We start from the raw sequence: 13,989 nt of genomic DNA on the forward strand, positions 1-13,989 counted from the left end.
AAAGAATTGGTTTATTCAGATATTGCAAGATGAAAATAAAAAATAAATTTAAAAAAAAAAAGGAAAGACAAAAACATTGAAAAATATAAAGACTATTAAACTACATAAAATAGCTACCACACTCATAACTGGTAGAACACATGGAAAGAGGAAGCATGATCAGATTCTAGAATCTCAGTTTGAATTAGGATTAGTGCTTGGAGGAAAGGAGGGTTTGAAAGTGCTTGGACGTCTGAAGTAGAGGTTCCCCCAGTGCTGGGTCCAACATGGAGGGAGACCAATGAGGAGGCCAATAAGTGCTTGAGCCTCTCAAGGGGCAGAGACCATGCAATGAAGCAAGGGAGGACAGTGCAGCTGCCCAGGGAGTGTTGTCCAGCTACTGACTATGCATCTAAGGAGGTGCAGAAAGTTAAACACATTTTCATGTGTTTATTGGCCATTTGTGTGCCTTTCTTTGGGACTTTTGGGCTTTCAAATAATTCGCCCATTTATGAAATGGTCTTTTATTATTGAGGTATCTTTTAATTTTTAACTTGTTATATGTAATGGTTACAACACCTTTATCAGAGACTCAGATACAGGTATGCAAATCTTCTTCAAATCTGTGGCTTGCCTGTGAATTTTTTTGGTAAACTGATGCTCTAATATTAATGAAATTTATTTTGTCTTTGTTTTTTTTTTGAGTTTAGTGCTTTCTAGAATATGTCTAAGAAATCTATGTCTACACCAATATACTTTCTTCTGTTTTTTTCTAGAAGATTTATGTTTAAACTTTACATGTATAGTCTGATCCATTTAAAATTAATCATTGTTTATGGTGTGTGAGGTAGAGATTGATCACTTAATTGTTTTCTCAAGAACAGAATTTCCAGAATCAATTGCTTAAAATATTTTCCTATCCCTATGGATTTACTCTGTTGCCTGCTCAAAAATGAATTGACTGTATAAGTAAGGATCTCTTTCTGAACCTTCTGTGCTGTACCATGACTTATTTATCTATCTTTTAAAAAACAGATCTTTCTTCATTATCAAAGCCTAAATTTAAGTGTTAAAATCAGTTAGTGTAAACCTTCTGTGTCATCTAGAGGTCCCCAAGGAGAAGATGCCAAGAAATAATTAGACCTCCAAGGCATTTATTGTGACAAATAGCTGTGAAGGATAAAATGGGAGAGAGAGGGAGTCAGTGATAAAGATCTTCAAACTGGGTTCAAACTCTGACACCTAAGAAAGAAGAGAGAGAAGGAAAGACATGGTAGGAAAATCTCAGACTACAGTGCATTTCCAGAATGTCTCTGTTAGGATTAATGGAAGTACCTAAACAAAGAATGCCTATCAGAAGACACCTATGTTACACTGCTATTGGCCAGCCCCTCTATGACCCATCACACTAAGTCATTGGCTGGGGACATCTCAGAGTGAGCATGGACTTTGCCTGAACACAACAGTGAATCCAAAGGAGTATAAGCTATAGACATCAGTCAACAATGCTTCCCACAGCTGGTTCTCTTGAAGAGTTGAGCAGCACCTCCTTATGACTGCCACAGTCCACTCCCACAAACAAATTATACCCCAAAGTTCTTTCTGATTTATTATTGCTATTATATTATATTAATTTTATTAATTAATATATCATTATATATTTATTAATATAATTTATTGATTTAGCAGTAAACATTATTGTTGTTATTCAAACAAGATAATCCAATTCAACAAGTATTTCTTGTCCTCCCAATATATCTGACATTCTAAATATACAAATGAGAAAAACATTGAGAAACAGGAAAATTATAGAAAACAGTATATACTTTAAATCCTTATTATCTTCTTGGTGAGACAAAGTGCTATGGTCAAATGTTGAAATCCTAACCCGCAAACATATCAGGATGTGGGGCCTTTTGAAGGTGCTTAGGTCATGACAATGGAGTTCTCATGAGGGTGATTTGTGCCTTATAAAAACAGCTCCAGGAACGCGCCTATGTGGCTCCGTGGGTTAAAGCCTCTGCCTTCAGCTCAGGTGATCTCAAGGTCCTGGAATCAAGCCCTGCATGGTGGGGGGGGGAGGCTGTCTCTGCTCAGCAGGGGGCCTGCTTCCCTTCCTTTCTCTCTGCCTGCCTCTCTGCCTAATTGTGATTTCTGTCTGTCAAATAAATAAAATCATGGACGGGACTGGAAGAGATTATTATGCTGAGTGAAATAAGTCAAGCAGAGAGAGTCAATTATCATATGGTTTCACTTATTTGTGGAGCATAACAAATAGCATGGAGGACATGGGGAGTTAGAGAGGAGAAGGGAGTTGGGGGAAATTGGAAGGGAAGGTGAACCATGAGAGACTATAGACTCTGAAAAACAATCTGAGGATTTTGAAGGGGTGGGGGGTGGGAGTTTGGGGTACTAGGTGGTGGGTATTATAAAGGGCACGAATTGCATGGAGCACTGGGTGTGGTGAAAAATAATGAATACTGTTATGCTGAAAATAAAAAATAAATTAAAAAAATAAATAAATAAATAAATAAATAAATAAATAAAAAGTTAAAATCAAAAAAAAAATTAAAATAAAATAAAATAAAATAAAATAAAAACAGCTCCATATAGATCACTAGTGCCTTCCACTATGTAAGGATATAAGAAGAGGTGTGTGACTTAAAAGAGTACCCACAGTCATTCGTACTGGCATCCTGATCTTGGACTTACAGCCTCCAGAACTGTGAGAAATAAATTTCCATTGTTTATTAGCCACCAACTCTGTAGTATTTTGTTATAACAGTCCAAATGGACTAAGACACAGACAAGTAAGCTCACAAAATGTTGCTAGGAATAGTTTATTATCATTAGTATATACCCTTTTTTCATTATAAACATCATTAAAAAGGTAAAATAATGTCTAACATGTTTCTCCCAATATGCATTATTTTCTTTTAAGTGATAAATAACAGACTACAGTGAGAACTTTAGGCTCTTTTTCAAAATATCTGATATACCAGTCATCCCCTATATTTGGATCCTGAGATACATATGTATGATTTCTGTAGTCATACTATGTTAATACTATTTTTGGCAATAAAAGGTGGAGTCATATGTATTCACTTCAGTATTAAATGAACTGGGCTGACTGAGGTTCCCAAATGCAGGTGCTATGTAATACAGATTTGACCATTTTCAAAGGGAACAAGAGAGAACAGAATAATAAAAAGAAAGTTAGTAAGAAGATAGAACAAAATTAAAAGAGCAAAAGGATTTGATTATACTTTAAGCTATATATGTAGTTTGTAATGAACACATCTCATAGAAGCCTGTTGCCTATACCAGCGACAATATGGAAAAGAAAAAGAATGTTTCTAAAGTAATTCACACTTCTGGGTTTAGGTGGGCAAGCTGTAATTTCAACTTTCTGACACTTGGGAATTTTATCATACTTGTCCAGGTTAGGAATAAAAAAGAATCTGTACAACTTGTTCTTTTTATAAAGATGTTATTAGTTATTTAGTAAACTATTATCAGGTACAGGAATATGGAAGCAAAAAATGAGATAACTTAGGGAAATGACATAAGGGAAATGATAAGAGGAATCTATTAAAACACAGATAACACAATCTGCAGAAATACAGATAATGATCAAAACCTCTTCCTGAAAAATACTAACTAAAATTTTTAAAAATCAAATTCCTTTACATTATACCTTGTAACTACAGCATGTTTCTTCTCCATATTTTAATCAGGGCATTCTGCAGTGTAACCTTGATATCCTTGTTCCTCAAACTGTAGATCAGAGGATTAAGCATGGGTACCACATTAGTATAGAAAACTGAAGAAATTTTTCCCAGGTCCATAGATTCAGGAGAATATTTAAGATACATGAATGCTGCTGACCCAAAAAAAAGAGAAAGAGCAATGATGTGAGAGCTGCAGGTACTGAAGGCTTTTGATCGTCCTTGAGCAGATCTGATATGAAGAATGCTAGTGAGGATAAAGACATAAGAAATCAGGATGGTAAAACTGGGTACTGTGATATTAATTCCCACAACTATCAGAACTACCACCTCATTGACATAGGTGCTGGTGCAAGAGAGTTGGAGAAGAGGAAGAATGTCACACAGGTAATGGTTGATGATATTGACATGGCAGAAGGTCAGTCTAAGCATGCAGCCTGTGTGGGCAGAGGCTCCAGCAAATCCCATCATGTATGCTGCAACAGTTAGCAAGCAACAGACCTGATGGGACATGGTGACCCTATATAGCAATGGATGACAGATGGCCACATAGCCGTCATAGGCCATTGACGTCAACATGTAGCATTCCGAGATGACAAAAAAGAGAAAGAAAAACAGCTGTGCCATGCACCCGACATAGGAGATGATGTTCTCCCTTGATACAAAGTTCTTCAGCATCTTGGGGGTGAAAACAGAAGAGTAACAGAGATCAATGAAGGATAGGTTGAAGAGGAAGTAGTACATGGGGGTGTGGAGGTGAGAGTCGAGACCAATGAGAATGATCAAGCCAAGGTTCCCCACCACGGTGACAATGTAAATCATCAGAAACAGGAAAAAGAGGGGTTGCTGGAGCTCTGGGCGGTCTGTTAATCCAGCAAGAAGAAATTCAGTCACTGAGGAGTCATTTCTAACCAATATTGTCCTCTTTGGAAATCTGTGAGGACAGAAGAAAGTCCCGTTAATAGAAACCCCAGCTTTCCCCCCATCCTTACACACTCTTAACTATGAGAAGAAGACTCAGACCAGCAAATAAGTCCAACTTCACTCCACAGGGTCAGAGTGGACTAGCACATACTCCTTTCAACATTAAAACCACTCTGTCTTGTTTCATGAGCAGCACGTGACAAACAACTGCTCCCGTCTTTACTAGAAGATACAGGGATGGAGCAGTTGAGGATAAAGGCTACCTGTTGGTGAGCTTTGGTAGAGGAGAGCTATCCCCATCTCTGCTTCCCACTCATCCTACCCTCCACTTCGTAATTCCTACTCATGTTTCCATTACCCTACCACATATGTCAGTTCCCCCATGATGACTATCAAAAAAGAGAAAAATCTGCTAGAGTAGCAACCATCCAGATGTTTTGCTTCCTAGAAGGAAGTGTCTCAGAGGGTTTCCAAATCCTTTACTACAAGAATCCACGAAGTCAATTACTAATAACTCTTATTGAAGAGACCCTTGGTAGCCTAAGATTTGTAGTTAACTAGACATTGGGTGCTTCTACACATTCACCTCCTTTGTTTCCTCCTAGCTGGAAAGATAATGAACAAAGCAAAGTAGATGAGTTTCCTTTGCTTTATAGGAGGGCATGAAACATTTGAATGTTGATTAAATTAGTAACATTTGTGGAAATATATCAATCTGTATACTGACTATAACATGTAAACCTTTCCATATGTATAGTATATTTCAGCAAAAAAAATATTTCTAGAAAAAAAACCCAAAACTTTTCTTCCCCCAATGTGCCTATTTTCTGACCATGTCACTTGAAGCTGCTGTAGGTCTCCTGCTACCAAACTGAGAATGATCCCAACACCAGAAGGGTGTGCTGAGAATAATGCAGGCAGTAAGGTCAGAGTTGCATATTTGAGTTTCTTGTTATTAAAAATAAATACTTTTCACCATTTTTCAGCAACAGAGTAAGAGAAAAATAGAAATTTGCATAACCCACTTTCCTTCCATTGTGAGAACTCAGTGCAGAGTCTTTGTGAGTTTCACCTCCACTGTCCTGAAGGAACTGACTTTTATAATATCAAAACTGAGCAGATAGTCACAGGATCTTCTTCATTTATAGGCAAAAGAGCAATAGCATAGATCTCCCAGACTGAATGTTCCAGGAGTCGGTCTGAGGAGTACATCAAACTTCTAGTTGTAAATTTACTAAGAGAGTTCAAAGGGAAACCACACAGCTGACATGAGATGTACCATGTCATAGAGAACAAGGCTTTTGCATAAGGCTTATAATTCTTTTGGACCTCATTAGAAATCTAGGTATAGGTCTCCCCTAAGATCTTCCTATCATGATATATTCTACAGGGAAGAAATTAATGGCTGAGTTTATACCCTAATTGTGACAGTAAATATTAATTTCCCATCAGGGATTATATATTCCCTAGGTTTTACAAGAAAGGACCCTCTGCTGTCCCTTATAAAGATGCAGATAAATATAATCTTAAAAATGTCACTAATTATCTTTCTAGGTAACACATTTGTTTTAGCAGAACTTGTGAACTGAACAGTAATGTTTATTTATTATGCTCTTTTTAATATTTTGAGAACCTTCAAATAATCATTGTTTATGCATATTTTATAGGCATATAGTGAAAGGATACTTTTTATTGTGTTTGCAGGTAATTGTTTATTGAGAAGTTATTTGATAGACTAAGAATCCGTTATCCCATGAAACTGTTCTGACTCAATGTCTTTGCTTTCAACATTAAAAAGTAAATCTATAAGAAAAATAGGTGTTAGTAGGCTCCCATTTCAAGAAAATATTACCTTGGAATTTCAGCATATATATTAATTTCTACTGGTGCTTGTGAGAAGGCATCTAAATTTTTCTTAAATGAGTATAGATTCACAGGTAATTGTAAAAATAATATATGGATTCCCTTGAACTCCATCCAGATTCCTATCACAGTGACATCTTCAACAACTGTAGTATAAAAGCAAAACTGGGAAACTGAGTTCGGTACAATAACTAGACTTTAGGACTGCAGATGTTATTCAGTTTTCAGTGGTTTTACATGTACTGAGTGTTTCTGGTGTGTGTGTGTGTGTGTGTGTGTGACTGTGCATAGATCAATTCAATCTGATCCCTTGTATAGATTCATGTACTGACCATCACAATTAGGATACAGAAGTTCTATTACTTTATTCTACCCCTTTATAGTCACACCAATCCCCCTCCCCTGCATCTATCTTCCAGCAACCACCAACCTGTTCTCCATCTCTACAGTTGATGCCTTTAGAGAACAAGAAATGAAATCATATAATATGTAACCTCTAAATTTAGCTTTTTTTTTTGCTTGGTGAATATTTGTGGTTTTTTAAAATTATTTAAATTCAATTTAGTTAACATATAGTAGCATATTATTAGTTTCAGGGGTAGAATTTAGTGATTCATCAGTTGCATATAACACCCAGTGCGCATTACATCATGTGCCCTCCTTAAGGCCCATCACCTAGTTACCCCATCCCTTCACTCCCCTCCCCTTCAGCAACCTTGTTTGTTTCCTAGAGTTCACTCTCTCTCATGGTTTGCCTGCCTCTCTGTTTTCATCTTATTTTATTTTTCCTTCCCATCCCCTATGTTCATCTGTTTTGTTTTTTAAATTCCATATATGAGTGAAATCATATGGTGTTTGTCTTTCTCTGACTAACTTATTTGGCTTAGCTTAATACCCTCTAGTTCCATCCATGTTGTTGCAAATGGAAGATGTCATTCTTTCTGATGGTTGAGTAATATTCCAGTGTATGTGTGTGTATCACATCTTCTTTATCTAGTCATCTGTCGATGGACCCCTGAGTTTAGCTTTTTGACTAAGTATGATGTCCAAAAAATAAATTCAATATCCATGGCTCTATGTTATGGTAGAGAAAGAACAAATGTCCTTTGAGAAGAATTTCAAGAATAACTCCTCTCAAGGACATAGAGCTTAATTCCTCTCCCTTAGACTTAATGACTTGATTCCGAAGAACTGAGTATGGAAAGGGGGAAAACAGTGTATTTTTCTCCCTGACAGACACCACCTTAAGCAATTCACCAAAGTTAACATCACTAGCGATAAGTCATATTGATATCCAACAGACCATGACAGGCGCCTCACTCTATGTTACTCTTTCAAAATGTACAACCCAATCTAATAATCAAAAAGCAGCATATAAACCCAAATAAGGGCATTATTCAACTTATCTACCTATACTCTTCAAAACCATTATAGTCATTTTAAAAAGGCAAAGACTGAGAAAATAGAGATCAGGGAAGACTAAGGAGAAATAACAACTAAATGCATTGCAGAATCCTACTAGGATCCAGGAACAGAAAAATTTCATTAGTGAAAAAAATTTCTTACTCTATATTTTTCTCTCTATATATAATCCAGATGTTAGAATTATTTGACAAGAATTTTAATGCAGTAAACATAAAACTGTTTCAATGAGCAATGACAAATATTCTTAAAACAAATTATAAAATAAAATATTTTAACAAGCAGAAAATTTGAAAAGAACCAAATAGGACTCTTGCTCCTGGGAGGGTGGAGATGGTATATTTTCTCTTATTCTTCCTCTTATCACAACTAAAAACCCTGGACATTATATATATAAAACAAACATAAGACATTTCTTAAAGGTAGAGAGGAAGAGAGACACTTGTAACAGAACTGAGGGCTCACCGTCAGTTCCCTGGATTACTTTTTGCATCCTACATGCCAAATTTGGAGAAGCTGGCAAAAAAAGTTTCAATAAGCACATATATTTTTAAAAATTAAATTGACAAATTGATAAAGACCAGACAAAAGCTACCTCTATCTAGGCAAAAGATCAGGATAGGGACAACCTAAAAAATTAAAATAATAATTAAAAAAAAAAAACTGGCTCCACTTACACTCATGGTAGCAAAGACAGAGTGGGAACCAGTCTACCCTCATGAGTTTATGTTAAACTTTATCAACAAAACACACCCACACACGTGCGTGCATGCACGAAAGTCGTCAGAGGAGGCCTAGTGGAAAGTTAATTACCCAGCATCAGTGAGACCACCCTCACCACAGCATCCGTGAAGAATATGTGGGGAGCCAGAATTCCCATTTCCATTCAGTAGTATTGAAGGGTTTCCTCCTTTGAATGTCAACAAAGGCTGAGAGGGGAACATAAATTTCTAATTCAACCTGCAGTAATAAGTTAATCCCTCCCTTCTCCCACTGGGGCAGTGTTAGGGGAATACAAAACAAATGAAACAAAACAAAAAACCACAGACTAAAAGGAAGATTAAAATAAGACCCAGAGTCTCATAATATAATATGAAAATGGGCAGGTTTCAATCAAAAGTCATTTGTCATACCAAGAACCAAGAAGACTATATATTAAATGAAAAAAGACAATTACAGATGCCAACATTGAGAGGTCAGAGATGTTAGATTTACCTGAAAGTCATGATAAAGATGTTTCAATAAACATTATGAACAAACTTGAAACAAATTAAAAAATGCAAAGTCTCAGCTAAGAAACAGAAAATGTCAGCGAAGAAATAAGAGAAACAAAGAAGAACAAAAGGGAAATTTTAGCTCCAATTAGTAACTTTGTGAATGGACTCAACAACAAAATGGACCAGAATCAATGAATTAGAAGGTAGAACAAGAAAGATTACACAATCTGAAGAGCAAACAAAAAAGTAACTGGGAAAAAAACTGAAGAGAATCTAAGAGGCCTATAGCACTATAACAACAACAACAAAAAAATGCAATATTCATGTCACCACAGTCCTGGAAAGAGAAGAGAAACTGCACTAAAAGAGTGTTTAATTTGCGGGAAGTTTCAAAATTTCCCACATTTGGCAAAAGACTCAAATGTACAGATTCAAACAGGATTACACCCAAAGAAATCCACACCAAAACACAAAATAGTCAAATTTCTAAAAACCAAAGACAAAAAAATGTAATAAAAAAGAAACAATACCTTGAGTCTTTCAGGTGGGCCTGGTGGTCAGGAGCACCATGGCGGGTGTGATAGATGGCTCTGCTGGGGAGGTGAGGGTGGTGAAGGTCCATAGGTCCAAGGTGACCTTTAGCAGGGCCCATGAGGTGGGGAAGCCCCGGGGTGGGGATCATCCCCAGCAATGTGGGGCTGCAGTGTGCTGGAGGCCTGGGTGGCTACAAGGAGTCATGACAAGGCTGCTCAATGACAGCACTCCCGTGCAGGGGGTCCCACATGAGGAGCATATGGTCACAGCTGTATTGTGTAAGCCGCCAAAGGTCACAGGGGATGGAGGAGCACAAGAAGGAAGGGGAGGCCCTGAACCAGGAGCAGAAGCCCAAGCACTGGTTCTCCAAGTAGGAGCCAAAATTCAGGAGGAGGTGGCAGCCACCACACTGCCAGAGCACAAGCAGCAGAAGCTGTAACACATCTTCAGAAACTCAGTCACCACCATCGCCCAGCTCTACAAAGACTGAATGTGCCAGCAGCCAGGACTTTCTCTCTGGGTCCCCTTCCAACACAGCCACTGCCATCATCAGTCTCTACAAAGAAGTATGGAGACCCATCAGTGAAATTTTGACATTGGAATTCAAATTGGCTCTCAGCTACACAATAGGGATGCAATGGCTTGGGTTAAAAATCTCGGAACTATTGGTAGAGATTTCAGCAACTTCCTGTGTGGAAGAATTCCTCCACCACAAAACTCTAGAGCCCCACCACCACCCAAAACTGACTACAGTGTCCCCTAATGTAGCTACTTCAACAGAAACTATCTCATCAGTACAGACTGATTACCCTTCTGGAAGCCATAGTTCTGAGTTGTAAAAACTTTTTCAATACATTTCTGTGGAGAAGTGGTGAAGAGTGTCCCTGTGGACCCAATTTCACATTTAGGTTAAGGTCCAGGTAGACACTGTTTGGTTTTTGTCCATTATACTAATTATGTGTTCAGGACTTCCCACAAAGGGGATAGAAATAGACAAGAAATTCCCAAAGATACTCGCTTAGGTGTTTGGATAAACTACAGTGTTACTATAAACACAGAGAACTCGGGAAGAGTTACAAAGAGTTACAAATACAAATTGTAAACGTATACATTCAGTTTTGAATATGGTGGACTTGAGTTGCCAACCGGACATCCAAGTAGAAGTATACAGCCTAATGAAGGCTAACTAAAGTTCAAGATAAAAGACCAGAATATGAAAAAAAAAAAAAAAAAAGATTTGGAGAATTATTTCTGTAAAGGTTAAAGCCATGACATTATGTGAACTTAATCAGAGAGAGGGTAAAGAGAAAAAGAGCAGAGGTCAAGAAAAATATTTGGGAAATCCCTCATATGGGTTTTATTCTTGGGATAATTTAAAACCCAACCATTACTAAAATGGATTCCAAATATTATATTCAGACTCCTCAAAATTACAAGGGAACTAAACATTCCTCAGGACAAATTTGAAATATATCCCACAAGATAGACATTCCTTGGGCTGCAGCAATGATGGGAACTTGGAGATTCATTAAAACATGTGTTTTCTATGGAAATGTTAAGAACTCTTATTCAGGTGATGTAAGAACAAGAAACACTCCTTCTAAGTTCATGTTATATCAAATCACATTACAAGAAGAGTTTTATGCTAAGGTTCTAACCTAGAGTTGAAAGTCATTCTTTCACCTTTAATATAACCAGTGTTAATATGTGCAAATACAGAATAAGAGTAGAGAGACTCTGAGTTTATCCTTACATTGCAAAACTATTTCATTCATTTCCTTTGTTCCATATACATAAATGTCACCTTAGCCGAATTATAATAAAGTATATCAAATAATCACCCTTTCCATGAGATATACCAAACCATCTCTTGACTCCTTTATAAGCAACTCAAGCCCTGTATGTTCTAATTTGTCAAATTCAGTGGTAATTTAAGCCTTATAGTGCATTATCATAAAGATGCAGAAAAGGAAAACTTATTTGTAACTGAATAGATTCTTAATTTGCAGGATTATGTCACACTGAACTAACCTGCTATAACATGCAGAAACAATAGTTAATATATTTTTTAATGTAAATACCAGAGGTGGTAAAAAGAAAATTAAATCTGCAAGTTCCAAGAGGGAAAAGGGGAAACAGATTCTAATTCAGTAAATCTGGAATGGGGTACTTGGTTTTGAATCTCGATAACCTCCCAGCTAATGCAGAAGCTGCTGTTCAGTTGACCAAATTTTGAGGAGAAAAACCTTAGGACATTATTCAGTGTTTAGAATGTGGCAGGTGTCTGCAACTACCACAGTTTTTTCACAGGTGAATGCCCGTTTTAGTATAGACAGAGCAACATGTTCTGGGTCTCAATAAAGGTGCATGGGTTTCAGAAAAGGGGAAAAAAAAGAAAAAATTCAAAACTACTCTAACAAAAGAAAAGGCGATGGAGAAGGTGTAAGAGATTTGGGGGAAGGGGTCAGTTAAATGCCAAATGATCTGAGCAGATACTCCCTAGACAGACCCTGGCAGTCCAGAATGAAAGCAAGTGAATTACTACTACATCTATGTGAAAAGAATAAATACCAAACATGATTTTTCATTAAAAATTCAAAAGGCCAGGAACAGTATGAAAACATAAATTTTTTAACATTGTAATTTTATTTTATATTTTTTAGTGTTCCAAGATTCATTGTTTATGTACCATACCTAGTGCTCCATGCAATATGTGTTCTCCTTAATAACCGCATAAATTTTTAAATATATAAAACTAACCTAATTGTAAGTTCCTGGTACATATTAGGTAGTAAAATTATGAAAACTGTATTCTGAAGAGGAAAAATTTCTCTTCTACCCTCTTACGATCTCCAGGTGGTTCTTTTTTTTTTTTTTTTTTTTTTATTTATTTGACAAAGAGAGATCACAAGTAGGCAGAGAGGCAGGCAGAGAGAGAGATAGGAGAAAGCAGGCTCCCTGCTGAGCAGAGAGCCCGATGCGGAACTCGATCCCAGGACCCTGAGATCATGACCCGAGCCGAAGGCAGCGGCTTAACCCACTGAGCCACCCAGGCGCCCTCCAGCTGGTTCTAAGAATGAAACTGACTTAAGGCAGGTTAATGGGGGAAAACATACACATTTTAATTATTTTTACATGTGCATGGAAGCCTTCAAAAAGTGAAGACCAAAAGAAACCTCTTAGAGCCAAGTACTTACAATGCTAAGTTGGACAAAGAGTAGCAAATTATGGAAACATGACAAGGCAAAGGGGCTTTAGCTAGGATAGCTAATTGTGAAGAAGCAACTAGAAAAATAAGGTTCAACAAGGTTTGTTTGTACAGACTTCTCAGTCTTGCTTTCCCATCAGTGGTGATAATAATTTTTGCCTCCCAATATAGGGAGACCATATTTCAGATAATGTTTGTAGCTATAATTATTTTATGGGGACAAGCTTTGCTACATCTCCCAAGTTCTTGTGTCATGTTTTTAATATTTTTAGACCTTTTTAAAAGTTTTCTATTTATAGAAAAATTGACACGATACTACAGAGTTCTCATATATCCCTCTGTACCCAGTTGGTCCTAATACTAACATTTTATAATCATATGGTATATTCTTTACAATAAATGAACCAGTATTGAGGCATTATTAATTGAAATCCATAACTGATTTAGAAATGGCTTTTATCTAATTGTCTTTCTTTTCAGGATCCCAGATTACACTTATTTGTCATGTCTCTTTAGGTTCCTGTCAGCTTTGACAGTTTCTCACACTTCCCTTGTTTTTGATGACCTTACAGTTTTGAAGAGCACTTCCTAGGTATATTATAGGGTATCCCTCTAATGGAATTTGATGATTTTGTAATGACTACACTGGGGTTATGGGCTTGGGAGAGGCAGGTCACAGAGGTAATGCCATTTTCACCACATTATATCAAGAGTATGTAGTATCCTTATGATTGATGAATATTCACTGTGACCTTGATCACGTGGCTGAAGTAGTGTTTATGAGGTTTCTCCACTGTAAAGTCATGCTCTCCATACCCCAACTTCCATACTTTTAGGAAGGAGTTATACTATGAGCAGCCCACACTTAAGGAATAGGACGTTATTTATTGAATTATTTATTTTTATCAATTTACCACACTTATGTCATACACTGGGTTATAATCCAATACTACTTTATTTACTCAAATTTTCCAGCTCAAATTTTCCAATGGAGCTCTTTCGATTGGCTCCTATACCCCTTTGAAATACCCCCATTGTGTGTGTGTGTATGTGTGTGTGTGTGTGTGTGTGTGTAGAGAGAGCACTTCGTGGCATTACAAGATGCTTCAGGCTC

General features: G+C 37.0%; 1 protein-coding gene across 1 annotated transcript; it reads right to left on the bottom strand.

The window, feature by feature from the left end:
• Nucleotides 1-3,683: 3,683 nt before the first annotated feature.
• LOC309841234 (olfactory receptor 8B3-like) lies at nucleotides 3,684-9,815 on the bottom strand (the record flags this gene model as incomplete). The annotated part of the gene is made up of 2 exons (XM_082684161.1): nucleotides 3,684-4,641; nucleotides 9,664-9,815. 2 exons carry the CDS (start codon nucleotides 9,813-9,815, stop codon nucleotides 3,684-3,686), a joined length of 1,110 nt encoding a protein of 369 aa, XP_082540287.1.
• Nucleotides 9,816-13,989: the final 4,174 nt, after the last annotated feature.

This window comes from Mustela nivalis (genome assembly GCF_964662115.1).
Source record: "Mustela nivalis genome assembly, chromosome: 9".
In the NCBI taxonomy this organism is placed as follows: domain Eukaryota; kingdom Metazoa; phylum Chordata; class Mammalia; order Carnivora; family Mustelidae; genus Mustela; species Mustela nivalis.